The following is an 18,171-nucleotide window of genomic DNA, read 5'->3' as shown; positions in this document are numbered from 1 at the left end:
TGTACTGGTTTTGCGTGACATTTTATGTAAAAGGCAATTTTCAATTCTATACTTCAATAAAACTTTCAGAAATATTAGGTATTGCCATCATTTAATGAATATAAAAATTCATATGCTTTAAGAAAAATAAAACAATGCTTCTTACTTAGGTTGATATCTTTTGTAGCAAGTGTTCAAAGCAATGATGTTCTTGTCAATTTTGTGCCACAATTTTCAACTCTCTTCATGTATATTAAGAGATGGGATCATAAAGTGCTTCAATATTTATAGGCAAAAAGTGTCCTTTTAACCTGTCACATGTTTTTTCTACACATTTGTACAGGTATTTATACAATTATTTGTTCATGTAAATTTTGAACAGCTGAATACTAAATGTGGTCAGAATTTGTCCCTGTCACAAGTGTACATTTTGCAAGAAAGTTATTTTAAATTTTTCATAAGATAGAATTTTCAAGGTTTTACATCATTTTCTTCAAACCATTAATGCTTATCACTAGATGTACTGAAAATTTGATGCCAAAACCTTGTGAACTTTTTTTGCAAGACAAATATTGCATTGTACCAAGTGTACGAATTTTTTATCATGTTTGATGGACAGGTGATAGCTTTTAAAAAATAAACAAAGGCACTAATTTTCTGGAAAGAAGTACACAGAAGATGTAATCTCCAAGAGAAAAAGGTGTTGTCTTCACTCTGGGGGTTAACTACTCTTATTATATGGGTATGTCTCCATATTTTGTCTTCAGAAGAAAAATATAAGCATATAAATGATAATGTGTGGGAATTATATTTGACTTTACCATAACATTATTACAAAAACACGTTTCCTCTTCTCAAATTAATGTCAATTTTAATCAAAATGTTTCTCCAATTATCTTCAATGTTAGCCTGAAGTTGGTTATTAAATGTTGTACATGTACACTTGGGACACAAAATGAATGTTTTTCTTATAAACCTCAAGAAAGTGAAAACAAACTTACATTATAGCGGAATTAATGATTAAATTTTGATTTAATAAAGCATTCAAAAGCAACTGAAAAAAAGCCAATATAAAAGTTGAACATGGTCAAATGTCAAATATGATGGATGAAAAAGTCTTTCAGACACTTATAATTAAACCACGCAGACTGTCACCCTTGTGGTACAATTCCTACACATCTAAACTAAAAACCATGTTAAAACCTTCGATAAACAACGGTACAGCACTTATTATTATTTCATTCATTTTTAATGACACATTACCAAAATATATAGAGGATATATTGTATTACAGAGGAAGGTCAAGTAAGAGGACATCGTGTTTAATGTATAAAGTATAAAAAGAACAAGGTCTAATTTATAAAGAACAAGGTCCGATATATAGAGAATATAATGTTTAATATATAGAGAGCAAGGTCTAAATATAGAACAGTGAATTATATGTGTCTTGTTCTGAGAAAACTGGGCTTAATTCATGTGCGTAAAGTCTCGTCCCTGATTAGCCTGTGCAGACTGCACAGGCTAATCAGAGCCGAGACTTTCCGCTTTTATGGTATTTTTAGTTTGAAGGAAGTCCCTTCTTACCAAAAATCAAGTTTAAGCGGAAAGTGTCGTCCCTGATAAGCCGGTGCGGACTGCAAAGGTTTATCTGGGACGACACTTTACGCACATGAATTTAGCCCAGTTTTATCAGAACAAGACACATATTATAGAAAACGAGGTCAACTGTTATGAAAAAATATAAACATGTATTTGTATACAGAACCATGTTCAATATTTATAGAAAAGCGTCCAATATATAGAGAACACAATATTAGATCAACTTCAAGTATAGAGAGCAATGTCTTATATATATATCAAATTCCAACATATAGAAGAGGCATAATGTCTTATATTTAAAGATCAAGGTCAATGCCATAGAGAACAATGTTTAATATGTAGAGAACATCATTTGATATGTAGAGAACAAGGTATGCTACCCATTTGTATAGAGAACAATGCCCAGCATATAGATCTCCAGCATATAGAGAGCAATTTATAATAGATCTTTATTATATAGAACAAGATAAATTATGAAACCAAAGTAAAATATATACAACTATGTGAAAAATATTTAAAACCAGGTCAAATGTATCTACAATTTGTGAAATATATGTGTTGTTTTATTGAAAATACAGATCTATGACAGACTGCATAATTATGGAGATTCCTTATGCCTCTGATATCCCATCGGTTATAAACATATTTAGGGCCACAAAAATACCTCAAATGAAATACATATAAAAGTTATGCTATTTTTCTTCAGATTTTCATCCATTTTGAAAATGTCCCAAGTGTACAGATTTGGCCTAAAATCATGCTAGATCGTTTCAGCAAACAATTCAAGTTCCCTGTAACTTATCTTATAATTTTATAAGAATATTTTATGCAAATTTAATTTGTATTCTATATTACTGACTGTTTGGGTATTTCTTAGAATAAATGATAACTAAAGTTGTCAAGTACAAATAACCTTAAATCTCTAAACATCAACCTTAAAAATCATCAAACGGACACAGAACATTATTTGGGGAAACATTAATTTGTATAGTCAAATGTAATACAAATTTAAAAAGTATTTATATATGTTGAATGGTTTGCTTATTTAACTTGTATACAAAAGTCATGTAAGTGTCCCAAGTGTACACATGTTTGAAAATTGTATACAGTTTTGGCAAAAGCTAGTTTTTGCAGATTTTCTTATATAATAAAAAAAAACTTCACATATATTTGAAGGTCATCCTATATTTTGATAAATCTGAGTTTTTCCTTTAAGATACACTGCTTTGAGGCCAGGTAAAAAACTTTTAGGAGTATAGTTTTGAAAAATATGTGTTAAAAAACATGAAAATTTAATTTTCCATATTTTTTTTTTAGAACACTTCTGATTTTGTATTTAAATTTTGCTTAAGAACATACTGCATGTTGACAAAACACACAAAATATTGATAACATGTTTTAATGGGATTTTATTAAGTGCAAAAGACATGTACATTTATAAAAAAAAATTCAAAACATTTGGTTAACATCTTTTGTTGTGAAAAAGTGATTACATCTGACAGAACGGCCCTACTCATTTATAAAACTTGAACCCTTTCCCTATGCAATACAAACAAAACTGTTGCCATAACTTAACATCTAAAATTTGAGAAATTTTTTCATTTAGGCTTCAATATCCCCACGCTTTTCGGAGAAAAAGTGGGGATATTGTGGTTATCTCCGTCTTCTGTCCGTCCTGGCCACTTTCTCCTCCTACACTATAAGCACTAGAACCTTGAAACTTACACACATGGTAGCTATGAGCATATGTGCGACCCTGCACTATTTGGAATTTTGATCTGACCCCTGGGTCAAAAGTTATGTGGGTTGGGGTGGGGCCGGGTCAGAGATTTTTACTCATTTTTATGCCCCTGGATCAAAAGATCGGGGGTATATTGTTTTTGGCCTGTCTGTCATTGTATGTGTGTGTGTCCCAAAACTTTAACCTTGGTCATAACTTTTGCAATATTCAAGATAGCAACTTGATATTTGGCATGCATGTGTATCTCATGGAGCTGCATATTTTGAGTGCACCGGAGACTACACCGAATGTCTTCAAATTGATACTGAAGCTCTCTTATGGCAATACGGATAATCTCAACTATACATGGCCCCATTACCATCCCTGGGGTGCCCCGCCCACATTGGCCACGCCCACATAGACCACGCCCACCCAAAATTGCCTTTTACTATAATTTCTTCATTTCTACACCGATTCACTTCAAATTGATACTGAACCTCTCTTATGACATTATGGTTAATCTCAACTATGCATGGCCCCATAACCAACCCTGGGGCACCCGCCCACATAGGCCACGCCCACCCAAAATTGCCTTTTACTATAATATCTTCATTTCTACACCGATTCACATCTAATTGATACCGAACTTCTCTTATGACAATACGTTCAATCTCAACTATGCATAAAACCATTACCAACCCTGGGGGAGCCCTGGGTCAAACATGCGGCGTGGGGATACACGTCGGCCTCAACCGCGCCATTTCTAGTTTATATTTTTGAAATCACCCATATTTGTGTAAAGTTTGGAGAAAAATCAAGAAAAACATATTTTAACAATGAAATACATTTAAGTTGTTTGATGATATTTTCATGTATTTCAACGTTTCCAATGTCCAGATAAATACCCTATTTGTACCCATTGAAAACCTTTAAAACTTTAATTTTGCATTGTTATTTTGTGTTGGGCTTGAAGAAAAAAGATTGACCTGTAATGCAAATGTTTACATTATATCTCGCAATCATAACAATTGTAGTGGTGACCGGGTTTTATCATTATTATATGATTATTAGTGCTTGTGGTCATATTTCAGATGCCCAGGGGCCTTTATGGTTGGGTTAGTGAGGGGTGCTCCCTCCCTTCCTTAATTGATTTTTAGCTCCACTGGCCAAAGGCCAGCGAGGCGTATGTCATAGTCCTGTGTCCGTCATGCGTGCGTCCGTCCGTGCCTGCGTGCGTCCTTGTCCTTAACTGTAGGATCTAGGGCTACCACATTTTGTATGTAGTGAGATATAGTAGTTCTCTATGTGTCCAATAATTATGTTGATGAAGGTGGCAGTGGTAATGACTTGATATGTCTGTGAGATATGAATGCCAAAGTCTTCGTTTTACATGACATGAATTTTTATGTAAAAGTGGTGGTTCTTCATAAATTCTACATGTTCTTTTCAAATGATGACCTCTACAAAGTTGTTCCAGGAGTACCATATTGCCTGACAATCTTTTGTTTTATTGTTAACTTAAACTGTACTTGATTCTAGCATGCCACTATACTTCTTTGAAGTAATTTGAGCAAATTTCTCACTGTTTAGTAATGTATACATTGTTTAAGGTACATTATAATTTCACATTTTGTAGGTGGACTTCAATATGTATGATCTACTTATGCTGCCACAATGTAAAGGCAACAATCACTGGGTTTTGCTGTTTGCAAGTGTTATGTCCAGGACTGTAACCATTTACGACTCGTTGGGTGGTAACAACAAGGCATTGTTCGATTTGTTCTGGTAAGGTTCAAAGCTGTAATTCATTTTTATGTCCCCCACTATAGTAGTGGGGGACATATTCTTTTTGCCCTGTCTGTTGGTTGGTTGGTCTGTTTGCGCCAACTTTAACATTTGCAATAACTTTTGCAATATTGAAGATAGCAACTTGATATTTGGCATGCATATGTATCTCATGGAGCTGCACATTTTGAGTGGTGAAAGGTCAAAGTTAAGGTCATCCTTCAAGGTCAGAGGTCAAATATATGTGGCCAAAATCGCTCATTTTATGAGTACTTTTGCAATATTGAAGATAGCAACTTGATATTTGGCATGCATGTGTATCTCATGGAGCTGCACATTTTGAGTGGTGAAAGGTCAAGGTCATTCTTCAAGGTCAGAGGTCAAATATATGTGGCCCAAATCGCTTATTTTATGAATACTTTTGCAATATTGAAGATAGCAACTTGATATTTGGCATGCATGTGTATCTCATGGAGCTGCACATTTTGAGTGGTGAAAGGTCAAGGTCAAGGTCATCCTTCAAGGTCAAATATATGGTCAAAATTGCTCATGTAATGTCACTTCTGCAATATTGAAGCTAGCAATTTTATATTTTAAATGCATGTGTATCTCATGGAGCTGCACATTTTGAGTGGTGAAGGGTTAAGGTCAAGGTCATCCTTCAAGGTCAAACGTCATATAGGGGGACATTGTGTTTCACAAACGCATCTTGTTTGTCTTACCTGCTTGATATAGCAGTCACAGTAGCAGCTGGTGTATGTGCATTTTATGTGTGTCTCTGAGCTTATCCAAACTGTGATTCGATAATTGAATATGCCATTTTTAATATAGCTTACCACATATGTTCTCCATGTAGAGAAGCTGCAGCGCATGCGTTAACAAGAGATCAAAGGTCACATTTAGGGAGCTTTTTTGGCCAGTTCCAGTTATCATTCATCAGGCAATATACCAAACAAGATATTCAAAAAACTTTGTAAATCTTATTTGTTTTCTATATTTGGATCTTTATCTTAAATATTAAATTGTTATGACCACCAACACTTTAAAAATGATAGGCTATATATAAATTTAAGCTTGCTTTCTTAGTTCATTCTTATTTATTATTGTGTCCTATCTCTCACACTTATGTGTTTCCAATAATGTGTTAAGAGATTCACATATATATATATATATATATGTTTGAAAACTGATTACCAAAACAATTTGGTATAGATAAAGTACCACTTAAGTATATAGGCACATGATTTTTGTTGATTTTTACCAACAAAATATTTGTTGCAGCCAGTTCATGTGTCAACGAGCGCAAATTGTGAACGATGGCTTGGAAAAAATTCAGTTCAGAGTTCAAAGCGCCACCTTGCAACAAACAGCGCCATGGAAACAGCTGTGGAGTGTTTGCATTGATGGTAATAAATTAGCTTTATATTTCTATATAGGAGTCACTTTGTCGTACTGTCGGTCGGTTTGTCGGTCTGTCCCGAAATTTCATCCGATCTTCACCAAACTTGGTCACAAGTTGTATCTTGATGATGTTTAGGCCAAGTTTGAATATGGGTCATGCTGGGTCAAAAACTAGGTCACGAGGTCACTTAGTGTGTTTTAAACCGAAAGTTTGTCCGGACCATAACTATGTCATTAATCGTTAGATTTTTAAATAACTTGGTACATTTGTTCACCATCATGGAACGGTGTGTTGCGTGAAAAAGTATGTTGATATCTCCAAGATCAAGGTCACACTTGGAGTTCAAGGGTCAAATGCTTGTCCGGGCCATAACTTTATCATTTATTGTGAGATTTTAAAATCATTTGGCAAATTTGTTCACCATCATGTGACGGTGTGTCGCGCGAAAGAATTACTTCAATATCTCGAAGGTCAAGGTCACACTTTGAGTTCACAGATTAAAAATGGCCATAAATGAGCTTGTCTGGGCAATAACTATGTCATTCATTGTGAGATTTTAAAATCATTTGGCACATTTGTTCACCATCATTGGACGGTGTGTGGCGCGAAAGAATTACGTCGATAACTCCAAGATCAAGGTCACACTTTGAGTTCAAAGGTTAAAAAAGGCCATAAATGAGCTTGTCCAGGCCATAACTATGTTGTTCTTGTGAGATTTTAAAATCATTTGGCACATTTGTTCACCATTATTGGACGGTGTGTCGCGCAAAAGAATTAAGTCTATATCTGCAACGTCAAGGTCACACTGTGAGTTCAAAGGTCAAAATTGGCCATAAATGATCTTGTTCGAGCCATAACTATGTCATTTATTGTGAGATTTTAAAAATACATGGTTCATTTGTTCACAGTGATTGACGATGTGTCATGCGAAAGAATTATGTTGATGACTCCAAGGTCTAGGTCACACTTGGAGTTCAAAAGTAAAAAAAATGGCCATAAATTTGGACTGCATGTCATGCTAAAGAATTCAAGAGTTCAAAGGTCGAAATGGCCATAAATGATAATGGCATTATCATTCTTAAAAATCGCCATAAATTTGATTCTCTTGTTTTGTGAAGACAGCATTCAAAATAGTCTGTGTCAATGCGGCATGTGGGGGTATTTGTCACGTCTGTGACAAAGCTATAGTTTGCTTAGTAAAGATTTGCATTAACGTTTATTCAACAAAATAATGGGAGAATGTAGAATATAATCATCGTACCTTTCTGTTGGTGCATTGGTTTTTAGAGCCTTGCATTTTCTTTTAATTTATAAAGGACACGATATTTCATATGTAATATCAAACTGTGTTATAGAGTCCCACTTTTGTCAAATAACCCTGAAAAAAGGTTAAACAAGAAGATTACTCATATTTTAATTTATTAATGTGTCATATAATGAAAAATAGCATTCTCTTTGCTCCATTATATTATTTTGTATGAAAAGTTGTTTTTCAGTGTCTTCATGTGATTGTATATTTATGATGCATAAAACATGAATACTTTTCACTGTAAAACTATCGTTCTTGCAATTTTATTTTCAGAAATAGTATTTTTTGTGAACACTTAATCTAGTGAATATATGCTTTTCTTATTGCAAACAAATGTTGTTGTTTTTTAAGCTAAGTATGAATGACTTTTACTTTATTTCCAGACTGCCAAATGTATGGTCATGAAAAGCATCCCACAATGTTGCGACAGGCCCATGATTCAGCTTATCAAGACTAGTCGTGAGACGCAGACTTCTGATTCATGGAGTGCGGCAAACATATCTGTGTGACTCGATCACTCCACTGTAAAGACCCGCACGGCATTAAAATGGATATTATCAATATGTGTTGTTGCTCGAAAATATGTTTTGTAGCAGGAAGTGCTTTGGGCTCGATTAATCTGAGAACTCAACAAAATATTAATAAAATCCTTCTGTGCCTTTTAGTTCTGAAAACAGAAGTAGCCAGTTGGTATTACACATCTCCTAAACAAGTACAGCACAATAAAACTGAAGGTTTTAAATCCTACATTTTTATAACATCTTTATATCCACACAAAAATATTGATGATTGTGGTGCTCAGATTGCAAAACCACCTGTTTGGCAAAAATAATGCAGATGGTTAGATTATGATAAGTGCAACAAAAAAAGAATAACTCTGGAGATAATAATTGATATGATAATCATTGCTTGACAGAATCACAATTGACCTAGATATTTATTTATGTAGTGGTGTATTTTTCAATGAGTGCCTTAAGATTCCAAAAACATATTGACTTAAAATAAATAATCCCGATGGCGTAAATGACTTATCATTTCATGTTCATGAACCGGTTTTAAAATACTTTGTAGACTTATCTGCTAGGCGGTGAGGACTTTTAGACCACCTGATAAACTTCAACTTTATTTGCCCTAGTTAAGTAACTGACTAAAGATATGTTAACATAATACTGATGACTGATGAGTCTGTTGTGTCTTATATTCTCATTGCTACTTAAAATATTAAGTCTTTTTCAACGTTGAGACTAATAATAAGCAAATTCGTTTAATTGATATCCCCCGCCAAATAAATTTTGATTATTGATGGGTGCAGAACTAACAGAAAAGTTTATTTGAAGGGTTGTACCCTTATCTCACTTATTTAAAAGTAACAACATAAAAAAAACAATTGGCAATAACTCTTATTTAAGAAAGTGTAGGGTTATAGATTTTGTGCATGACACCTCTCCTCATTGATATCTTAACATCCATTAAATTTCATCTTTAAATCGTGTATAGTATCTGTGATATAGTCCTGTAAAGTAACATCAGACATGTACATATGTACTAGGGTTATGTTTTTTGTGCATGGCACTTATTCTCATTGACAATTATACACCCATGAAATTTCATGTTGAAATCTTGTATTTATAGTTTCTGAGATAAAGCCCTGAAAAGTTTCATCATATAAAAACAACAAAGGGCAATAACTCTTATATAAGAAAGTGAAGGGTTGTAGTTCTTATGCATGGTTCTATAAATGAGATATAGCCCTAAAAAGTTACATCATAAAATAACAATAACAAGAAAGGGCAATAACAGTTACGTAAGAAAGTATACGGTTATGGTTCTTGTGCATTGATAATTATACACCCATGAAGTTTCATGTTAAAATCTTGTATAGTATCTGAGATATAGCCCTAGTTACATCATACAAAAACAACAAAGCGAAATAACTCTTATTTCAGAAAGCGACGGGTTATGGTTCTTGTGCATGGCACCTCTCCTCAGCTATATTTATACACCCATAAAGTTTCATGTTGAAAACTTATATTGAATTTCTGAGATAAAGCACTGAAAAGTTTGTGAGTGACTGCACTGACAGACAGACCAACGGTACGTTTAAGAATATTTAGCGTACCCGGGGTACATTAAAGTATACTTAAGAGTACACGGGGTACTTTAAAGCATTGCCCAAGCCGAACCGACAATTACCAATCGAGCTTATTGACATGTTAAATAAATGATGATAGTGGTAAATATGATTGTGTGAAATATAATACAATAGTTTTCCTGAATTGAGTGTACATGTGAATTAGCTAAAATAATGATAAAAACACCGATTGGGATTAAACATTTGTGGAACTGAATTTGGTTCATAATCAGTTTTTAACTTTTTTAAGGTGAAATAATATATATATATATATATATATATATATATATATATATATATATATAATCTGAAAGTATTTTCTTAAATCAATGCTATATCTTTGTATTAAAAAACTGCAACACTCATGACTGTAAATTAAGCATTACCATATTTCTTTACAACGTAATGCATGTACATCATCGATATATATAGCATTTAAAACGAAAATCGTTTTAAAATTCAAATGTTTGCATGGTGTTAGAACTACTGTTTTGATATCTTTGTTGTGAACAATGTGTTTAGGTTCAACGTCCGAAAAAAAAGATGTCCGAAAATAACTGCGAGCTGTTAAAACGCGAAATTAAGTTGAATTGAAACAACAATGCGTTAAATATTATTTTTCATCAATCTGACATTTTTCACGGCAACTGATCGGAGCAATATCACGAGGGTACTGTGAAAATCGTCAAATCTCACGATCTGACAATATTGACTGTTATTGACGCTTCACCGGTCTATTTCGTTTCCGTAGAGATAGCTAATGTCGTCCGTTTGTAAGCTCAAATTTGATTGGCTGACGGGTTCAATGGCTTATTCTAAAAATAAATGCTGCTCGAGCAGCATATTGCTGCTCGAGCAGGAATTTTGCTGCTCAAGCAGCATTGAAATGCTGCTCGACCAGTAAATTGCTGCTCGAGCAGCAATATCCTGCTCGAGCAGCATTTTAATGCTGCTCGAGCAGCATTTTTTTCTGCTCGAGCAGAAGTTAAAGTTTCGACCCCTTTGGTGCGCCATAAGTTCCTGGCAGGAGGCTTCAGTTACAACATAACTGTAGAGGCATTGCACACCACCAGGGAGATTTGTTCATCTGCTCTAATACTGCCCTGTACAAGTACTCACTGAGTGGGACACTGGTCTGCAGACTCTATGAGAAGGAATCAGACTATTTTGATAAAACAGGTAAGAATCATGGTGGTTTCATTTTGATATCATCAGGAATATGTATTACAAATTATTGTAAAACTTAATATTTGTAAAATGTGTTTGTGTCAATGAATTATAATAACAGCAAGAAAGTTGTTCTCTGTTATGGATTTATATATATGAGTAATGCAGTATTTTGACTGTCACTACATGACATGTCTATAAATAGAAACTGAGTTCCTGGCAAAGACACACTTTCTGACCTATCATTCAGTTTTGTGGTTGTCAAATTACTGTTCATATCCAATATGTTTTGTAAATAAAAATAAATTATGATCATATAAAATGGATACACTTTAAATTGCTGTAGACGGATATTAAGAAGTTTTCAAATGTACATTGTATGTATGTAATTATTATTATTCATTTTAACATCTTGCTTTTGTTGATAGAAAAGCCTCAATATTTTGTTCGTTTGAAAAATTATTGTTCTTGTTATAAACACTTTGCATACGTAACTAAAGTCTTAACACAGCACATGTATGAAGTATGTCTGCTTGTGTAAGTTTCATGTTTGTCAGTACATTGTTATCACATGTGTACAAGGGTTGGAAATCTATTATTGCTGCATATAGTAACATTCATATGTACATGACGATTGAACTGTGTAATGATTTTCATCTGTGTAATTGTTTCCATCTTTGCAATTGTACGTTACACTTCATTTCTACCTCACCAGTCGCATTTCAACATATCACTTTTACACAATAACACCGAAATTTATTGCCACACATAACTATTAAATAATTCAAATGTATGCATATGTTAACATATGTTTATTGTCTATTTATAACAACCAACACATATGTAATACAATATCACTGCAGTATGTTTAATAAGATTATTTAACATTGACAGTAATTCAATATCTTGATGTTACTCTGTTTTGCAGTAGACCAGTGTGCTGTGAGTCCCACAGGAGACAGGCTGTACATCACCAGCTACTGCTATGGCAAGCTTCTCACCCTGGCCAGGGATGGCACACTCCTGGCTACATTCACAGACCCAGCACTACTATGGGGCCCATGTTGTCTACATGTGACCCCTGCAGGCCAGGTGCTGGTCTGTGGAGACTATTCCCGAACTCTACTACAGGTGGGCTGGGAGGGAAAGAGTAAGCTGGCCGAGCTGGCTGATCAGGAGGATGGAGTGAGGTGGCCACGGTCAGTCTGCTACAGCAGCACCACATCATCCATCATTGTGGGACAGTGGTGGGGTGACAACATCCTGGTGTTCAGAGTGTAATAGTGTGTACATGTATGTATGAGTTGTTGTAATTAGTATTTCAATTACCATGTGTTGTTTAGCATACAAACATTGTAGTGAGTGATGTTACAATACAACATTAAATGTGTAGTTAAAGATACAAATGATTTATGTGAACATATTGTTATCTAATTACACACTGTGAGGGTTTTTGTTAGAACATTAGATCTAATGCATATTATGTTATGTTGTCATAACATTTGTGTCATTATGGTCCTAACATTTAGTTCTGGTAAACTGTGCATGAAAAAACAAAGCATTTCAACTGAAAATTTCATATTTGTACATAAATGCACATGTACATAGCAACTAAGGCTATTTTTAGACTTTCATTTCTATAAACACCATGCCATGTAAGAAATGTATATGGATGAATATTTTTTATATAAAATATTGTTTAAGTAATCTTTGGAGGCGCACATATTGGAATTTTACGCAATGTTTACAGAAAGGTAACACTTGATGTGAGATTTATTAATTTGCCACATTTTATGCTGTTGAGCATTTGTTATTGATTTTCATTACATTTATATAAATTTGTGTGAATCCTAAATATACATACAAGAAAAACATCAAGCTATTTTGCTGCTCCAGTCGCTGCTGAGTCAGGACAAGGATGCTGAGGATGTGGTGGACAAGGATGACCTGAATACACAGAAGGTAACAAAGACGTTTTTAATTATCAGGCCTTTTCATGGCCAATTTGGGAAAAAATGCAATTCTGGGATTTTTATTTTTTGTGTGCAAAAAGTCCATTGATTTCAGAAAAACAAATTTAATATAACTATTTCTAAAACTTTAATTTAAAGAATAAAATCATATTACGCTAGTAATATAATTTTTTTAGATCTTATTGAAATATAATTGAGACATATCAATCATAAGGCACTTATTATGCCCCCCATTTGAAGAAGAGGGGGTATATTGTTTTTCACATGTCGGTCCTTCTGTCCGTCCACCAGATAGTGTCCTGATGATAACTAAAGAACGCTAAGGCCTAGGATCATGAAACTTCATAGGTACATTGATCATGACTGGCAGATGACCCCTATTGATTTTCAGGTCACTAGGTCAAAAGTCAAGGCCACAGTGATTCGAAATAGTCAAATGGTTACCGGATGATAACTACAGAATGCTTAAGCCTAGGATCATCAAACTTCATAGATACATTGATCATGACTGGCAGATGACCCCTATTGATTTTCAGGTCACTAAGTCAAAGGTCAAGGTCACAGTGACAAAAAACATATAAACACCATGGCTGCCACTTCAACTGACAGCCCATATTGGGGGCATGCATGTTTTACAAAACAGCCCTTGTTAAAGAAAGAAAAACGCTTTGCGTATGGGTCCGTTTCACATACCCATAAAAGGAAAAGACCTGCTTATGTATTCCCTATGTATTAAGAATGCAAAAAAGATGAGGTGGAAAAGAAAAGTATGAATTTACTTAAGATAAAATACACTTTTTACTTGTTTGTTTAGTGTAAACTCATATATATATATATATATATATATATATATATATATATATATATATATATATATATTCATCCGAAATTTCGTGGTCAAAAAGACTTTTACGGACACATTAGTTTATTTTGTGGATTTCTCAGTTCAGAAAAATAAATGATGAATTTGTGTCAGTTACTTTTCTGTGTGTGATAAATTTGTGGATCAGTGAACCCTTAAAATCAACCAAAATAATGTCCCTGAAATAATAATGGTTTACAATGTAACCTGTGTATTAAGAATGTTATATCTCAAGGGACATAGAAGTTATGAGTTTTTTTTGAAACCTAAACGCAGATTTCGAAACCTAAACACGGACCCTAAGTTCAAGGTCAAGATCACAGGGGTAAAAATTTGTGTGCGTATGGAAAGGCCTTGTACATATACACATGCATACCAAATATGAAGGTTATATCTCAAGGGACATAGAAGTTATGAGCATTTTTCGAAACCTAAATGCAAAGTGTGACGGAAAGACGGACAGACAGACAGACGGACAGTCAGATCACTATATGCCCCCTTTTCTTTGAAAGGGGGCATACTTAAACCATTTTGTATTAAAACATTGTTGGCTAATGTTATACTAATCTGTGAATTCAAAATGATAATTTTCACTAAACTTTCAGAGCTGTTATTTTATAAGCCAATATGCGGCTCATCAATAATATTAATTGTTGTCGTCTCAGATAAGCATGTCAAGTCCACATAAGCTAATCAGGAAGGACACTTTACGACTAGACTGGATTTTTGTAAAAAGGACACTTCCTTTCAACGAAAAAAACCTTTGAAGAGGAAAGTGTTGTCCCTATTAGTGTGTGCAGACTGCGCAGACTTACATTTGTATAAGGGATAAGAATTTGAGCACATGCATTAATAGGGGGAATTTTGACAAGATGAAATTGACAAGAATGATATGATTTAACAAAACATAAAATGGCGTCTTTTATTGTGTATATCATGTTTACAGCAGGACTTGTTTTACTTGAGGATCAATAACTCAAACTCTTCTTCAGCTCGATGCTTTCCAACTTATCATACAGGAACCTCAGTTACACAACACCCCGAGAATTTCTGTCATCCTCATAAGGCCTTGAGTTTTTATAAAGTTGTGAGATATTTAATAAAGCTTATAAATATGATTCCATGGAATGCATTTGTTCTCAATAAGAAGGACCCCGGCCTCATTCCCAGAACAGTGTAATAAAAGTTTAAGAGTTAGTTTTCATGCATGCAATGGCAACAATGTAAGGTTGCATGGGAAAACAGGACTTAATGCATGTGTGTAAAGTGTCCCAGATTAGCCTGTGCAGTTTGCATATTCCATATTGGTTCGCTCAACGTTACAGCTACTGCTCAGCAAAGAAGACAACTGTCTGGTGAAAGGCTGGCTGTATAACAGTCCAGTGATGTCGGGGGACGCGGCCTTTCCATGGCTGGGGATTGCATTTTAATTTTAAAGCGGCGCAATAGGGGGAATTCTGTTTCTGACAAACACATCTCTTATTTAGATCTTATCGAAATATGATTGAGATATAATTATCCTGAGGATATTATTTTTTTTAATAAACGCTTTGGGTTTGGGTCTGTTGAACAGACCCATAACTTGGCAAGGAAAATGTATGCATGTGTATTTCCTGTTTATTTAGAATGCAAAAAAAGATGAGGTGGAAAAGAACTGTATGTAGTTTCATTAATTGTCATCCATGCATTTAGGCAATTTTTTTAATATAGGAAGTCTCTTCTAAACGAAATTCCGTCTAGCGGAGTAGCCTGTGTGGCTGTATGGGCTCATCTGGGAAGACACTTTACGCAATATTAATAATAAATTACTGTTTTCTCAAAAGGAGGCTCAAAGCAATTCCACCTACAGTCTGTCACAGAGTTTAACAAGATGAGCCTCATTCTGGGAAACGGGTTCTTAACGCATTCAAAGTGTCATCCACACATTAGTCTGTGTATTGCACACACAGACTAATCATAGAGGATACTTTCTAATTTTGTATCTTTACATCATGTCATTCTTAAAAAAAAAAAAAAAATGAATTAATACATATCGTGCTGTTTTATTTTTCGGTGATGTGTATAAATTGCTTATAATTGCTTTGATTCTTAGCGTTATTCCTTACATATGATAATTTTTTGATTGTATATTTAACTATTTTAAAATATTGATGACTTAAAATTATGACGTATATATTTTCTGTTCTTACTAATTCAACAAATTATTGCAAAGTTATGTTAGTAAACATGCATCTATTTGAAATCAGTTCGATCAAATTCCAGATGGGTCTAACTTTTGTCGTCTGTCCCAGCGAGGTTTAGTTATTGGTTTTCGCCTGTATTGAGCAAGGAATACACCTCTCTAAAAAAGATTTAAAATTATTGTTCTAAATGAACAATTGTGTATCAAAATTAAAAAATAAATACAATAAAGCTTTTCAAACACTTTACTAAAAAAATGTTGAAAAAAAAATCTAAATTCATTATTATTTGTTGGAAATTAATTAATGTTCATTTGGTGGGTTTACTAATCCACTAAATAAACTCAAACACATAACAAAATGACCCGGGGCTAATTCGTGTTATTACAAAATCAGGAATCCACAAATTTACGTGTCCATGAACAAGTATTTTTGTATAACCTGGAGGTGCCAACAAATATAAATCATTATCCAGTATCAGGGGGTAAACATTCCAGTCTCCATCTTGAATTGGTGACTAATATTTTGCTTTGTTTTATCTGTCAGGGCCTTTTTTGAAATAATAGTCTGTCAGAAAGGAGCCATGACTCAGGGCTATTTTTCCTTCTTAGGGAATGGCATTTTTCATGAATTTCTGAATTTCGTGACTCAAATTTTCACAATTTAAAGAAGTTTGCAACTGAAATTTTCACAATGTACTCTTTTTCGCAATATAAAAAAAATTCAAGACCGAAGGATGACACAAAAATGACTCAAAACAAGCCCTGTGATTTGATTTGTGTTTGTGGATGTTTTGGGTATATTTTTTCTGTATTTGCAGTGGAATAATAAAATGAGCACTGACACTTAACATTGCCACAAAAACGCATGTAAAATAATATTTTGATGGGTTTTTACAATTAAGTTCCGTGCAATTAAAAAGACCCATCATTCTCAATTTGAAGATTTTATGCTAGGAATTTGCAAAAAATGCTGGTGTATTACTAACTTACATGTACAAGTTCAAAATACTGACATAGCCAAAATATATCATATTGGTCCCCTTAATGTTACAGCAATTGCTGAGCACAGCGGAAGACTGTTTAATGAAAGGCTCAGCCGTATCAAAGTCCAGCAATGTGCGGGGACGCGGCCTATCCATATCCATATATTACATTATTTTAGCTGTCACTAACAAGGGAGATAACTGTAGATCTGCACCAGCAGTGAGTTCTTCCTCTTAAGTTGCTTTTTAATTATTTTAGCTGACACTAACAAGGAAGATAATAAAAAATCTGCACCAGTAGTGAGATTTTGCCTTTAAGTTGCTGTTTAATCAATGACACTAAGAAGGGAGAGAATTGAAGATCTGTATCAGCAGTGAGTTGTAGCCCTTTAAGTTGTTTGTTTAAATATGTCTAACAACTTTATTACATGTTGATTTACTTTGGAACTGTTTTCTAGTGTGAATTTTAACAGATTTTAACAATCAAATATCTGTAAAGGCATGGTAAAATATTAGGTGTGTGTTTTTTGCAACTTTGCAAAGACATTAATATTTAATTGTTTCCTCCCATTTATTGAAAAATATATTAACAGTAAAACATCTGTAAAGGCATTATAAAAGTAAAGAGATTAATATTATAATGAGTACAATTAGAAAAAAATCATGCTATAAACATAAATAAACTATGCTGTGGGGAAATGGGGCTTAATGCATGTGCTTAAATTGTTGTCACATATTAGCCTGTGCAGTCAGTACAGGCTAATGAGGGCCATCAATTTGCTCTTTAATGTGGTTTTGCTGGAAAGAAGTATCTTCTTTATAATAATCCAAAGTGTCCTCCCTGATTTGCTTATGTGGATTTCACATGCTACACATCCTAATATTGATTAGCTGCATATTGGCTTATGAAATTACATCTCTAAAAGTTAAGTAAGGATAATAATTATGAATTTACAGGTTAGTAAAGCTTTAGCCAACACGTGTTATGTCTTAATACACAATAGTTTAATTGTATTAACGTTCATGCTATTAACGTCAATGAACCAATAAAATGCCAGATTAGACATTCATGAGATAGA

General features: G+C 33.9%; 2 protein-coding genes across 4 annotated transcripts in view; both read left to right on the top strand.

Moving 5' to 3' along the window:
• The window catches only part of LOC127875769 (uncharacterized), a 138,785-nt gene extending 129,967 nt beyond the window's left edge, over positions 1–8,818 (top strand). For all 3 annotated transcript variants that reach the window (XR_008047485.1, XM_052420570.1, XM_052420569.1), the window contains 3 exons: positions 4,935–5,083; positions 6,365–6,489; positions 8,178–8,818. Coding sequence is in view for 2 of the 3 variants with exons in the window: in XM_052420570.1 (XP_052276530.1) it covers positions 4,935–5,083; positions 6,365–6,489; positions 8,178–8,251 (348 nt within the window). In the remaining variant the exon portion in view is untranslated. The remainder of the gene's footprint in view (positions 1–4,934; positions 5,084–6,364; positions 6,490–8,177) is intronic.
• The window catches only part of LOC127875800 (uncharacterized), a 215,757-nt gene that overhangs the window by 178,469 nt on the left and 19,117 nt on the right, over positions 1–18,171 (top strand). Inside the window, exon 3 of the mRNA XM_052420571.1 lies at positions 12,989–13,054. The gene's annotated coding sequence lies outside the window, so the exon portion shown is untranslated. The remainder of the gene's footprint in view (positions 1–12,988; positions 13,055–18,171) is intronic.

The sequence above is a fragment of the Dreissena polymorpha genome, chromosome 1 (genome assembly GCF_020536995.1).
Source record: "Dreissena polymorpha isolate Duluth1 chromosome 1, UMN_Dpol_1.0, whole genome shotgun sequence".
NCBI lineage: Eukaryota > Metazoa > Mollusca > Bivalvia > Myida > Dreissenidae > Dreissena > Dreissena polymorpha.
Note: the sequence above shows the minus strand (reverse complement) of the source record. Positions and strands in the feature narration are given on the sequence as shown.